General features: G+C 47.6%; 1 protein-coding gene across 3 annotated transcripts; it reads right to left on the bottom strand.

Annotated features, from left to right (window-relative positions):
• Positions 1–1656: 1656 nt before the first annotated feature.
• Positions 1657–14911, bottom strand: LOC101874847 (solute carrier family 2, facilitated glucose transporter member 5). 3 transcript variants are annotated; one of them, XM_005143258.3, is made up of 12 exons: positions 10975–11028; positions 9371–9469; positions 8778–8938; positions 8156–8280; positions 5750–5902; positions 5540–5665; positions 5079–5266; positions 4651–4761; positions 4262–4363; positions 3808–3883; positions 2695–2822; positions 1657–2069 (listed from the first exon to the last, which is right to left on the bottom strand). In XM_005143258.3, the coding sequence occupies exons 1-12, from the start codon at positions 11026–11028 to the stop codon at positions 1836–1838; spliced, it is 1557 nt and encodes a 518-aa protein (XP_005143315.2). In that variant the 3' UTR covers positions 1657–1835. The 3 variants fall into 3 exon arrangements, with proteins under 3 accessions (XP_005143315.2, XP_030899752.1, XP_030899753.2); XM_031043892.2 differs by lacking the exon at positions 10975–11028 and adding an exon at positions 14833–14911 and having other exon boundaries at positions 1836–2069; XM_031043893.2 differs by lacking the exon at positions 1657–2069 and having other exon boundaries at positions 2818–2915; positions 10975–11865.
• Positions 14912–14929: the final 18 nt, after the last annotated feature.

Raw genomic sequence — 14929 nt, 5'->3', positions numbered from 1 at the left:
ACAAGCTGGAGGGCAGGCATAAAACTAATTTTCTAAGTCAGTCATGTGAAGGACTCTCCATCAACACCACAAAATCCACACCAGCCTGTTCAACAATTCTGCTTCTTTACAAAACAGAGGGCAGCCATCCCACATAACAATTCATTTCCCATGGTAAACTATGCCCCAGTTAACCCCAAACCCCCTTACACTGAAACACTTCAAGAAGCATGCAGTTTTCATCAGTGTGCACTTTCTTCTCAATCAGCACTAGTCCTTAGATTCAAAGCTCTTCCGAGTGGAATGGTGCCTTAGGGAACATAACCAGAAACCAGCAGAAGGACCAAGCTCTAAACCACCTAAAGACTTTTTCAAGTGGTTTCAAGTACCTGAGAACTGAGTTATTTCAAAAACTAGATTTAAGCAACTCAATGTGAGAAGCTAAAGACAAGCTTGGACTTGTTTGCAAACACAGGCTGCAACCTGTAGCCCACTGCACAGGAATCAACCTGAACTTGACTCCTGCAGCAGAGAAGTTCAATGTCATCTATTTGTGGGGCTGACTGAGCTTCAGCTGACTCATAGATACAGAGTAGTGATATGGGGGTTATTAAAGAATCACTCTTTGGCAACTGAAGTGTAAACACTAGGGAGTGCAATGAACTAAATAGCTCAAAGACTTGAGTGCCACTGGAACAAACGTGTATCAACTGGTCCTGAATACGCACCAGCCAGGTGGGTGGTTCCTAACCTCAAGAATAAGGCTTTGGAAGGACTCATCAGCAACAGCTGAGGACTAGGTTTGATTTGAAGGAGGAAGTTGGGTGAGCTGGGTGGGTGTGAGGCTATAGTGATACGCATTTCGCATGTAATGGTCCTTTGAAGCACACAAAGGACAAATGTTGACAGGATAAATGTTATTAGCATCCCACCTAACAAAGTACCTGAGAACAACTGACACTTTCTCTACACGAAGTTCCTCAGAGGAATATAGTACAATCCCTGCACACAACTGACCAAAACCCAAGAGCTGGTCCACGAGCTGGCTTGTGCCGCTTGAGATGTATCAGAACATCAGGAACATATCACCATATGGCACAGGTTATTTGATCACAGAAACAGAGCTGGCTGAGGATACTGCCCTTTCCATGTTACAAATACTCTCAATGGGTTATTTGCTTTGGCAGTGGCTATAACATGGATGGTCTTGCTAATAGACCTGTTGGAGTGAGTCCAGAGGAGACCACAAAGATGCTCTGAGGGTTGGAGCAGCTCTGCTCTGGAGCCAGGCTGAGGGAGCTGAGCTGGTTCAGCCTGAAGAAGAGAAGGCTCCTTAAAGGGAGACCTGAGAGCAGCTCCAGTGCCTAAAGGGGCTACAAGAAACCTGGAGAGGGGCTTGGGACAAGGGCCTGTAGGGACAGGCCAAAGGGAATGGCTTGAACCTGCCCGAGGGGAGACTGAGCTGAGCTCTGAGGCAGAAGCTGTTCCCTGTGAGGGTGCTGAGGCGCTGGCACAGGGTGCCCAGAGAAGCTGTGGCTGCCCCATCCCTGGCAGTGCTCAAGGCCAGGTTGGACACAGGGGCTTGGAGCAGCTGCTCCAGTGGAAGGGGTCCCTGCCTGTGGCAGGGGCTGGAAATGGATGAGCTTTAAGGTCCCTTCAACACAAACCATTCCATGGTTTGGGCTGGATTACTCATATTGAGAACATTCTCAAGACACGATGGCTCATGTGGAAACTCCTGCTGTGGAAAGCTTGCAGAAGGTCTGAATGAAGATCAGTATAAAAAAAAATAATCCATGTATTTGTTCTCCCACTTAATAGATCCTGGAAAATGTCTGGGCCAACACTGGGCTGGATCACAGCTCATGGCTGAAGATTTCCTTCTTCTGTGCCTGCCCACCTGGGACAGCCTGGAAATCCTTAAGCTCTTCTTTGTCTTCCTGAATCTCCACCTTGTTCCTCTTGGCCATGATCCTGTTGATTTCCATGAAGGTTTTGTTCTTAGTCTCAGGAACAATGAAGTAGATGTAAACTATAGTGGCGAGGCAGATGCCACAGAAGATGAGGAAGCTGTAGGGCCCCAGTCCAGCCTAGGGCAAGGAAAGAAGAGAGCATGGATCAGGACAACATTCCCATGTGTATGATTTAGACATGCTGAGCTCTGCAATAGCTGGAAAAAAAGCAGCCACAGTGATGTGCACGTATTTTATGTTGAATGACTTAAACAATTAACTTGAAGTTAGGAGTGGTTCTAGATTCTCATATTGCCACCATGGATTCATTGGAAACCACTATTGGTTGACTGGAAAAGGCAGGTGAGGGTCTGTTACAGAAGTCACCCTTTGCACAAGCTACAGTCACCAACTACAGCAGTGTATGGGTCACTGCTGCTGGGGATCAGATTGAACTGGTGACCTTGAGAGCAAAAGCTAAGACTGGGAATTTGCAGTCTTGTGCGTGCTCCTGAATTCCGGATCAGACATTCACATGGAAAAGTAACTGCTTTCTTTTGAACCCCATGCAACAGACAAGTGTGATAAGAAAATGCTGGCTAAGATCACTTTCTTGTCCTTAATATATAATCCTGCATACAGGTACTGGGAACCAACTAGGGCATTTATGGCTCTCAGGATTAAAGGGCTCTCTGTAAGAACACAGGGGTGAAGATACTGATTTTAACCTGAAGTCTTGCCCTGTTGTGTGATTGCATCTTACCTCCATGTAGAGGAACACAAGCCCCACAGTGAAGTTGGACAGCCAGTGCACAGACCCACCCACCATGAACGCTGCAGGCCGGGATGACTGCAGGAACATCTCGGTGATCATCACAAAGGGAATGGGACCTGGAAGGGAGTTGTGCATTTGGAGTTCCCAAAGGGATTTGGATTCCCAGATGACAGCATTCATTTCAGTGGCAGGCAATAGCTTCTAAAGTCCTAGTGTTTACAAACACCCAATACATCAAAAAAGGGATGAGATGAAGAAAATAAAGGGCATTTAAATGAGCTCACACACAGCAACCAACCTCTTCTCTCCTATGGCTGCACCTCAGCATAAGTTGTAAAATAAGGTTGATGAACACAAATTGGCTCTCCAGAGAGCACCCCATGAGCAGCAACTAAACAAGACTCGCTCTTTGAGCAAGAAACAGACTGTGTTATCATTCACAGGCCCAGATGACCTGGTGCTCTCCCTCCAGCAATGTCCCTGCCCTCCATGCTTCAGTCTGCTTGGTGGCATAAATGGAGAAGGGAAGGTTGTGTGCAACTCCATCTACTATAAAACCTCTACAGGAGTTTGAATGCTGCATTGCTGCATTCAGCCAGAGCAGGGCTTTCCAAGCTAACCAGACAACTCCACCATGCTGAGGAGCTGAGTCAGGACAAAGCCTTCCCAATATCCACATCTATCTGCACATCTCCTTTCTGCAAAGCCATCTGCAGGGCCATGGGTATAATTTGCGTTGCTTCTAATTCCATGTGTTGCCCACAGATGCAAGCACGCCACATCCCTGCCCCACTGTGGGGCTCACTGGCTCCGCATAGTTTTGCTCCAGGTTTTACTTGGGGAATATCAGACACAAGCACTGCTGTGCCTTTGCTCTTTCTCTTGACAGCCAGGTGCTCCCCGGCCTCACAGACACGGGCAGCTACTCACTGGAACATAACTAAGCCTAGCTGACAATCCACACGGTGCATGGCCACACAGAGAAGAAATTCTATCTCCATTGCTTTGGATTAGCTCCACAGAGCTTTTGGTTTGAAATGAATGTAACACTTGGCTTTCCCCAGCTTGTGGAGGAGACAGGACCAGACTGTGCATACTTACTGGCTCCAATAGCATGTCCCATGATGTAAACGATGACACACACTATGCTGAGGTAAGACATCCATGAGATAGTGGTCTGTGAAGAAATTAATCATAGATTACATGTGATCCCTATCTGAGCATCACCAGCATATTCAAGGCACTATTCATGGTAAGATCTGAAGGCATTCTAAAGCCAGCATCACCCTCCATTGCCGGATATATACACCCTTAACCACAAAAAAACATAGCCTGGGTATGATTGTTGCTTCAAGCAAATTAGTGCAACAGTTATTATGAACATGATGTGCTGGAAACAGTACTCAGACAAGGAGGACCACAACTTTTCCTGGCTTTACTTTAGTTCATATTATTCCCTTCTTCCCAGGGTGTAGAAACAACTTCAACACATGCCAATGGTTCCCTGAACAGTCCAGAAATGCATGGGCATCACCTGAGCCATCCAGCTATGTACCTGGAGATTGAGAGCCATAGTTAACACTGCACAGGAGACACAGCAAAATCCAAAGCCAGCAAGCAGGAGGATTCTCCTTCCCAGGGATTCCACAATGAAAACCTGAAAGAGATAGAAGAGGGTGAGAGACCAGGCATGGGGCACAGCACTTATTGCAGCAAAACATATAGGGATAGTCTTTGTCTCTTAAGAAATTCAGTGCCATTGCCACCATCTACTGATGGTCAATCACTCTGGGTAACATAGCTGCCTTCAACCAAGGGCCATTCCAGGGCACCTATGGTGCCAAGCAGCTCACAGTATGTGTAAATAACATAACCCAGTGTAATCTGTGACAGGCAGGGGAGACTGGGCAAGCCAGAAGTTGAAAAGCCCTAATAGAAACTTACAGCAAGCAAGGTCATGATGACATTGATGGCACCTATGGACACAGTGACATACTGAACACTGTTGTCATCCACTCCTGCTGACAGGAAGATTCTGTCTGCGTAGTAGAAGACCTGCAGCAAAACCACAGCTGTGTTTACAGTGGATGGAAGGCAGAACACGGGAATCCCAGTCTGGATGCTTTTGCATCCTGGAACTGGGGCACAGGAGCCTGAGAACTGATTTTTTCATTTCTGGACACTGCAGTTTGGATCCAGCCACAAGCACCTTACTCTAAAATGTCCAAACTATCCTTAACAGGACAGCTTGACTGTATCTCGTACATGTGTGTACTGGGTTTGGGTCAGCACTGCCCCACATCACCCACTGTGAAGCCCCATCCTTCCACTGCTTCACCCCACTGCTTTTTCCCATGTGCCTTCCCACTCACCCCATTGACCCCCGAGAGCTGCTGGCCCATCATCATGACAATGATGGAGATGAGCTGCCACCTCAAGCCTCTGAAGGTGCACAGGCTTAATACAGTGAACTGTCCTTCTTCCTTTTCTGACCAGTCTTCTTGGCGCATCTCTTGGATCTCATCATCCACATCATCCCGGCCTCTCAGCCTCTGCAGAGCTAGTTTGGAAAGGAAGTGAGTTATGGGCCCCAGAGAGCAGGTCTACAGTGAGCTCTCCTGCTTCAGATCAAGACAGAACACTGTTCCCACCATGGGCAGCAGTGCTTCCATGGTGGCAAGTCAGGGATTCACACATGCAGAGAAAGGAGCAATGTTGCAGGAATTCCATCCACCAGCAGTGTCAATGGAGTTTTTCACACTCGCTTCACTGCTGGTTGCTGTCAATCATGTCCCACAGGTCTTCCCCCTGCCATTAAATGGTGATACTGTACCTCGTCGTGCTTGCTCTTCATTGCCCTTTTGTATCAGCAAATATCTGGGACTCTCAGGGAAAAAGGGCAATATCAGGAGCTGGATTAGTGATGGGATCCCAGTGAGCGCCAGCAGCACGGGCCAGCCTGCAACAGTGAGACAAGGTGACAGCTATGAGACATCTTCCCCCTGTGGGGGCCACAAAAACAAGTCCCAAGCTAGGAATTTACCTTTAGCATTCCCAAGGATGATGTTGAGACCAAGGATCTGAGCTATAAGGATTCCAGTGCTGATGAAGAGCTGAGGTACGATCCCAATTGCACCTCTCAGATTTCTGGGGGACATTTCTCCAAGGAACATGGGAACCACATTGGAAGCCAGACCTAGTAGAGAACAACGTTAGACATACAGTGCCTGGCACCAGCACACACATCATCTTTACTAAGATACCTTTTTCCTACATGAGATTGAAGCAGTCCCCACTGGACCAGAGCAGGAAACCTCACACTCAAGCCCTTCTGCTCCAGTTGACTTTAGTGTCATCTTCTGGCCAGTGCATAAACTGTGTGTTTTCCTCACTCTTCAGTGGGAGATGGGACAAAACACACATGGCATTGGTTCATTCAGTACATGGAGAGGTACCAAATCCATCACTGAATCTGGTACCCTCCGAAGCTCTGGCTTTGGGAGTGCATCCTCCCCACCTTCAAAGCAAAGCACTACTTGGTGCTGGGAGGCTCTAGCTTAAATGCTCAGCAGCAGAGCATTTGAGAAGCCTGAGAAGGCAGCAGCAGGCTGTGATCTGAGCAGTCTCAGTGCTCATAAAGACAGCTTCCAGCAGGGTCTGCCAAGCCCTTCAACATGATATGTGGAAAGAATCCTGTGTGCTGCTTCAGAGGTGCTCACTCCTCCTGAGTGCATGGGAGGGATTTATACTTCCTCTAAAACAAGCAAAGAAATCAATATCCAAACTGATGTAAGGGTGGAAGGATATGACCTGTTGCTGGCCTTTATCAATTCACTGCTCCTTCAATTGCTTGGTAACACTTCTCAGGGAGCTTTGTTGGTCTGAGATCTCTTACTAGCACCATGCTGGAAGAGGTATTTAAACTCTAATAGCACATGGGTTATTTTGAGGAACACTGCATTGTAACCCACTGTAACCCCAGCAAGCTGCCAGCTCCATGGTTACGCTGTAAATCCTGGCATGTAAACTCCAAAGTTCTGGAGTCAAATGACCACACGAGACTCTCATCTTTCATTTCGCAGCTTCCTAGCTTTCAGGAACATGGAGTTAGAAAGCTCTTGTCTGGAGGCAAAAGGCTTGGGAACAAGTATTTAAGAAACTAGAAAACACTATAAAAGTAAACTCATGAGATGCAGTGGTTCAAGTCAGTATTATAAGCAGCCTTTCAGTTGCCCAGATTAAAACATGTCAGCAGCATGGACTACTGCAGTCAAGCAACAGCAGCTTTCTTACTGCTCAGACCAGTGCTGATCAAGCCCCACCAAGAGGGGCCCTGTGTACAGCAGTGCTGCCAGCACCACAGTGCCCTTTACCAGGCAGGGCTGCACTTGGATCCTACAAGAGCTCCGAGCCCCTGTGTCCAACCTGGCCTTGAGCACTGCCAGGGATGGGGCAGCCACAGCTGCTCTGGGCACCCTGTGCCAGCGCCTCAGCACCCTCACAGGGAACAGCTTCTGCCTAAGAGCTCAGCTCAGTCTCCCCTCGGGCAGGTAAGAGTCAGTTATAAATGACTGGGAAGAGGGGTCACACTTAACAGGTCCTGTAGTATTTGTGCAGAGATCCCATGCTAAGAGCAGCTGCCAGGCTTAGGAGAGTCAAAAGCCAAACCACAACCACTGGAGGAGATGAATTTCCTGTGGTAGTTCACCAATTTCAATTGCTGTGTGTTACAGATCAGGTTGTTTTCTTACCCCAGTTTGTTTTCTTCTTTTATCTTTACAGGATATCCCAACTCAGTAACAAACCATGGGGAACGTCAGTCTGATCAGCCCAAAGCCAATGAATTGAGCCTAAATGCTGTTATAGGACCCTTATCACCCAGGTTTTGCTCTGCTTGGTACAGTGCTGCCCACCCCTTCTGGTTTTATTTGTTCCCTATTACTGTAGCTGTAATACAGCCACCTACACCAGTAACACCCCCCCCCCCCCCCTTTAATGCTTCTTTCCTCCTGCAGGAAGAACAGTTTGTTCCAGCACTGGGTTGTTGGGTCTGGCATCATCTCCAATGACTCTGACTTGGAAAGATTATTCTGTTTCTAATCATATTAAAGAGAAAAAAAAGAGTAGGGGGGTGTGTGCACAGAAAAGGCAAGCAAGGCCTTAAAATGGCTTGTAAGATTATCAGCAGCAGCAGGTTTCCCAGCTGTTGGAGCACCAGTGCCCAGCAGATGCTCCTTGCAGAGGATAGCTGCATCTCAGACACATATCTCCTCTGCACATCTCACATTCCAGTCTCTCTGCTCTTGCCTGCTATAGATCTTTACTACTCCTGCAACACGCAGATGACAACTGATGCAAGAACAGCACTGATACGCAGATTTACGGCTGAAACCTGGGAAACCACATAGCCAAGAATGTATTTATTGCTCTCCCGTCACCATCTACTTACCAGCAAATATTCCCATGATAACACGTGAAAAGATGATCACTTCATAGGTTTTTGCTAACTCTGAGGTTCCCATTAGGATTGCAGCAGAAATAGATAAGAGGTTACTTATCAGCAAAGTGCCCTTTCTGTGAGGTAATAGAAAAGGAGACAGATTCAGTTGATTTTCTGTCTAAGGTCCCAGTAGCAGAGAGATCCCCTCTGTGCCATAGTGTCCAAACTCAAATGCATCACCATCCCAAGGACTACTCACAGGGAAAATGGCTGTTGTCCCATTTTCCCTGCAGGGAATGAGGGCTTCAAGATACCTTAAGGGTCTTTCCCAACCCAGTTGAGTCTGTGAGACTCAGGAAACCCAAGCAGCAGAAGCTGGGCCTGATTTCAGACTTTCATCTTTGCTCTATCCCTGGCTCAGTGCCCAACATATAGCCTTGACCACACTGAAACCATATAGGATCTTCTACACATGGGAGACACCACGTATAGCTGAGCCCAGCGGCTGGTCACCAGCCTATCTGCCTTACAATCAACATGCGTGACACTGTAATGCTCCTGATGGGCTTGGCAAGCCTTATCTGAGCCCAGAAACCGCTGCTCAAGGCCCTTAAACGCCACGGTCACGTACCGGCCGCAGCTGTTGACCAGAGGCCACACCATGAGGGACCCAAAAAAGCCACCCAGAGGGTACATGGACACAGTAAGAGACCAGAGCAGCGTCTGGAAGCCACTCTCCATAGGCACTCCACTCCTGTTGTAGTAGGTTCGGTTGTAGAAGTCTTGCATGTACTGGAATGAAAGATGCATGTTCGGCACAGTGAGTAAAGCTTCCATGCTCTAAAAGCTAGTAATGTCATAAAGCTTTAAACAAACAGCTCGAGCAAAACCAGGACGGCTGAGCTGGGAAATGAATGCAAGAGGTGGATGGAGAAGCCTGGACTAAGAAACTGCTATTACCAGTTATCCTGCCTTATGGGATCTGCCTGCTATCCCAAAGGGAAGGCATTTCTCACACCCAGTCTCTCCTAGGCACAAAATCCAAACTGCGGCATCATACACCTTAACGCCCCATTCCTTTCCAGGGGAAACACTTTCCAGCTCCAGAGCATGGAGAAGTACAAGCACCCGCCCACAAGCACCCATAACGCACTGTTACCCTCCTGCCTTGTTTTGCTTGTAAACCTCCTCCCAGGTCATTGTCCACTCCACAGTCCAACCTACCGGGGCTGGAGAATTGATCACAGACACGTTGTACCCATACTGGAAGGAAGATCCAAATGCAGATATCAGCGTTACCATTGCAAGCACAAGTGTCATTTTCTGTAGGGGGGAGAGAAAACACAAACCTCATCTCAGCAGCAGGTTTGGATTGGGACATAAATGGCAGTCAGTAAAAACAAATACCCTAAGACTTGCTTTTCACTTCATGTTATTCTATAGACAAATCCCAATGGGTTGTTCTCATTCTGTTCCGCTTGATTTGCACATAGTCATTACAGTAATTGATTCTGTTCTTTCCTGGTATTGATGGAACACTTGAACGATGAATAATTGTCAAGTTACCATGCTTAGAATACCCTCCCCGCAGGGAAAAAGGTTGTCTGCAATTACCCTTTCTCCAACATGCAATTGGATAGTGAAATAACACAGGATATTGGCACAGGGAAGCTTTAAGAAGAAGAGGTTTTGGACGAAGTAACAAAATCCCTTTCCTGCTCATTTGTTCTGCCTCCCACATTTCAGGATCAAGCTCTTTACGGATCTAATCCGATTGCCACTGAAACCAATTAGAACTTATCCAAGTAGCTCAGCAAGGGCTTGGCTGTGGGGTACAAGAGCAGCTCTCTGCAATTAAGCAGAAGGGTAAAATTGCCACCTGGAGTAGGACCAAGCACTGGCCATGTCTGTGGGTGCAGACCTCAGGGTTATGAGGAACTCACTTTTCACAGTGCTTTGGTTGCTATTTAGTCCTCAGGCTGCCCAGCCTGTGCTGGCTGAGCTGGGATGAGGGTTTTTAGCAGCTCACTATTAGCTCTCATTGCTGCTACATCAATAAAGTCATTTTTCATTCAGACGTATCATTTTCTGTCACCACCATTAGCCTTAATGCCTGCAAGGCTTTATTTATGTCACAACATCCAAGTCAGGTCCCACAAGCAGGAGCTGTCATTTCCCTAATGGAACGTCTTGTCCAAAGAGCTGCTCGTAGCCCTTATATTCCCTATATTCTCAGCAGCTCACCTCCAGAGACCTGTAGAGTTTAAGGCACTACAGAAGATCAATTCCAGTGGATCTCAGAGTAAGGAGCAGGAGGAAGCTGAAGCTTCCAGCTCCTTTTTCTCATAGACTGCTGACATTGTGGCACTGGTGATGAAAAGCAGGCTGCCTTCCCCCATTCAACAAACCCCAGGAGCTCCAAAGAGCTGCTGCTGTTAATTGTTCACATTCAGCACCCTTAGGAAATCCTCTGGCACACATGAGCGTTGCATTGAGCAAGAGCCCACAGAAATGCTGCTGTGAAAGGCAGCCCCCATCTGGAAGCATCCGCAGCCTAAAACTGATGGGGAAGGAGTACAGAAACCCCACAGGCAGAAGGGGGAAGTCACACGGAAGGTACCTGGCAAGGCAGGGGCAGAGAGAGAGAACCTTGAGGCTCAGTGCAGATAAACTGGGTTCAAGAGCAAGCACCCTGTGCCCTCCCTGTGAGCTCCACGTGCACGTGGCAGCCCGAAAGGTCCCGGTCATCTCCTACCTGCAGAGCTCCCTCAGCTTGCCCGTGTGGCTGTGGGAGGCTCAGGTTGAAAACCAGAGCCCTGCACACTTACCCCCTTCGAGCCTTCATTACTGGCAGAGCTCTGCTTCTCTCGTCTCAACTTCATGTTGGTCGTTGAACCACGTCCACCGAGCGCAGGCTTTTATAGCCAAAACACAGCAGAAGAGGACAGGAACGCCCTGCGCAGACAATCCCCTCTGCCTTCGCAGATGACATCCAATCAAAGGCACACTCTAGCAGTCGAACTGAGGTGTTGCTCTTTTCTCATCATTCCCTTCCCCTGCATGACTCCCTCGTGACTTCTCTTTCTTTCTCCTCGTTCGAGCCCGTTGCCGTGGGGTCAGATATTCTGCTGCCAGACACTGGCTCAAAACACGTCCTGCCCGGCTGCAGCGAAACAGGTTCCTCAGCCCCACAAAAGGGGCAGACCTATTGCAAAAGCAGCTGAGCGAGCTGTTTCCTGCAGCTATATATACACAGGCAAGTCCAGAGCAATAGAGCCGGTGCAGCTGTGGAGAGGCTGCCTGGCAATCCTTGTGACACAGGGAAAATGGGGCATTCTACAGGGCCCTTGGCAACAGAGAGGATGTTTGCCATGGGCCACAGCATCAGCCTGTGTTAACCCTTCTGCAGCCTTCAACTGCACATCTACCCCTGGGCCAGAATACTCCTTACTGTCCTACCTTGCACCGACCAGCTTGCTGAGGCCACTTTTGCAGGGCACAGAGAACAGGTTCTTGCCCTCGGGTTTGTTTTTGACAGCGCACAGAACACAGCTTTCCCACCAAAGTACATTAGCTCCTTTCCCTTTAATGCCAGATACACCATGTGTTGCTGGCTTAGTATGAACCCCCTGCACTATAAGAGTACTTTGAACAGCAGAGGACATGGTTAATAATTGATTAAAGTTTCCAGAGTGTATCAGAGAAATGCAAAGTTCACAGATACCTCCAGCAGCTGGAGAGACTGGAGCCAAACCGTGCTATTATTGGTCCATCTATCTTTAGCAGCCAGCTGTTCGTGTGCCTTGCATGCATTCTTTGACTGGCTGCAGCCTCCCTTCCTCCAGGTGAAAGCATCCTGTGCTAAAAACAGGAAGGGGAACAGAGCCCTGGGACTTTCGGGGCAGTGAAACAGAGTCCTTAGGTTTGTTGTCATTTGGGTTTTATTGTTTTTGATTTCTATTGCACTTTGTTATCCCCAAGGACAACGTTTGCTGGGATATCTTGACAGTGGATCACACCTCAAGAACACTCCTGAGTCTTTCAGTAATTACTCCTGCTGCTCAGTTCCCACTACCACAGGGTGCCTTAGCTAAACAGAACTGAAGATTCATTTCACCCATAGATCATCTCCCTCTGCATTCCCACCGGGAGGATGGAGCTAGGTGGCACTAACCAAGACGCTCGAAGCTCAGCTTTTCCCATGCTGCCTTCAAACACTGCTCAAAGCACCCCAAAACAAATGGGACAGGCCATAGCTCACTCAGTAACTGACTTAGTTCTCACTTCCACAGCTCTTTGGCCAGAAAAGGGAAAATAGAAAGCAAGGTGTGGGGACATTGAGAGCAGGACAAATTCCTTACATGGAATTCCTGTACTCTAAAGACAGCATTATTGCTATGGGAGTTCTTGGCAGAACGACCAGAGTCATTACTGGCATCAGCCACTCTAATACTCTGTAATTACAAGGAAAGAGAACTCTCTATCATGTCTTTAAACCCTTTTGTTGACCTTCCAGGGATAATCTTGACACAGAGAGAACTGGAACAGGACATGGGTGTTTGCCATCAGAAATCCTTCACCAGAGTAAATATTTGCTTATGGCAGTGGAATGGCTTAAATGTTTGCATGCCACAGGAAGAATCTGGTAACACCACCCATAAGGTAGCAATTGGCACTGGATGGTCTTGGAAGAGGTCAATGAAGGGAGGCAGGATGGTGAATGAACTCCTTACACTGTCGAAACAATTGTAGGAAGGGAAATCCTTCAAGAGCTGAGATCCTGCTGGACCTGGGCAAAGAACAGAGCCAGTAACAGAAGAGCCAATGCTACAGGTATTATCCAAGCACATTTTCAACTTCAGCTCCAGCACATACCAAGTTTCTTACATCTGCTCTTCACCTCAGAGTGCATTTACCTTAAGACATTAACTCTGTATCTTCTCTGCTTTGCGCTTATTCACCACATGGTAAGGGCTCCCATGCATGTGTGCAGGGAACTGTTCAGACTCAGCCCGATTGACTGTGCTCGAGGCTGGATCCTTTGAAACCCTGACTCTTTGGCAAGAACAGTTAAGAGGAGATTCCTGGTTTCCAGGATGATGAATCTGCTGGAGAACATCAGCAGTGAGCTACAGAAAAGTGATGGTTAGATGGGAGCTGGACATGCTGCAGCGTGCTTATTGCAATGCTTCTGATAAGGAGACTTAGTAGGACACATGTCACAGTACATGGCCAAGAGAGTGCCCTTTCACCTGCATTTTGGGAAGGAATTGCATGTTCAGTCAAGGCTAATTCAAAACCCATGTGCAGTGCTGAGCTATAACTGGGGCCTCAAGGTGAAACAATAGTTTAAGTTACACGTTATTTGCCTACAAATAAGGCAGATACAGATACTGCTCTATCAGCTGTGTGAAAGGCTTCCAAGCTAAACAAGCAAGAGGTGGATAAGGCAGCCTGTTCCCCCAGCAACAGGAAAGGGGATTACTGGATAAATAAGCACACGCTCCATGTAAACAGTAGCAGACATGAGGCTCTGGAACTAAGTAGTAAACGAGACCCTCTTTTCACCGCACAAGGACAACGGTAGGTAGTGTCCTGCCAGCCTCCTTCCTTTCCCACTGCTGCCCCTTTGACCATCTCAGCAGCACCCAGACACATCCCCAGAATAAACCTCAAAGGATCAGACAGATCTGTACACTTACCCTGCCATGATCTGACAAGTTGGTTTGGGAGCTGTGGGCCTTTCTCTTTAGGCAGGGTTGTGTGACCCACAAGACGTTTGAGGAAGGGCTGGAATGCTTGGATATTAAATCTCCATGCACACCTTCTTCAATAGGAGCACCTGACAGTCAAAATACCCACCCTGCCCTCTCAGACCTTACTGGGTTCATTTTCCTATGCAGGACAGGAATACCGGCTGTGCCAGCCAAGACCTGCCTTTAGCCAGCTCTTGCCACTCTGCACTGATTTCAGTGGTTCCCTATGGGGTTATGCATACAAGATACTTGGAATTCAGTGGAGCACAACAGACATTGTCACTGCCTTGGAGCAGCAGCAGTCACTTGTATTATGCAACCCTAAATACAAACATCAGGTTTGGCAGCTTTAGAGTACTCTGTGTTATCTCTGTAACTGTTCTTCATGATGGGAAGAGATTGTTACTGTGGCACAACCAGACATCACCTTCCTAAGATGTTCTTCTCTTTAGCAACAAGAAGATTTCATATTTCCTTACAAATACAAGGTTCATTAAACACAACTTTGAGGTTTTAAAGTAAAACCAACATTGCCCAAATCCTCCCATACTGCAGAGCCTTGTTCACTCCTAGAGCTCCAGGAATCATCTGGCACAGGTTGAGCTCTTGGGAAGACCCATCTTGGTTCACTCTTAGCACTCCAGGAACCACGTGGCACAATTAAGACTCAGTTGTTGGGAAGAAGGGAAGAAAAGGAGAGCAGGATTTTGCAATGAATCAGTATCAACAGTACTGATAAGTGTATAATACTACTGATAGCATGTATCAGTGAGGGCTGAGCTCACCACCTTCTAACCAGCTCATGCAAGGGCATGCATGCACAGCTTTCCTTGCTTTCAGAAGATAACTTGGACTAAGAAGAAATATACATGCAAAAGACAGGAAGAGAAACAGATGTACAAATAAGTGGAAGATATTTGCCTTCCTTACTCCTTAAGGTAGACATAAAAGAAACCTGAAGGAAGATCTTGCAACAGCTTCTCATCCAAGTTGCCCAAGGTGCTGAGATCCATCACAACGGCCTTGA

The sequence above is a fragment of the Melopsittacus undulatus genome, chromosome 12 (assembly GCF_012275295.1).
Source record: "Melopsittacus undulatus isolate bMelUnd1 chromosome 12, bMelUnd1.mat.Z, whole genome shotgun sequence".
NCBI classification, from domain to species: Eukaryota; Metazoa; Chordata; class Aves; order Psittaciformes; family Psittaculidae; genus Melopsittacus; species Melopsittacus undulatus.
This window is presented reverse-complemented; position numbering and strand designations above follow the sequence as displayed.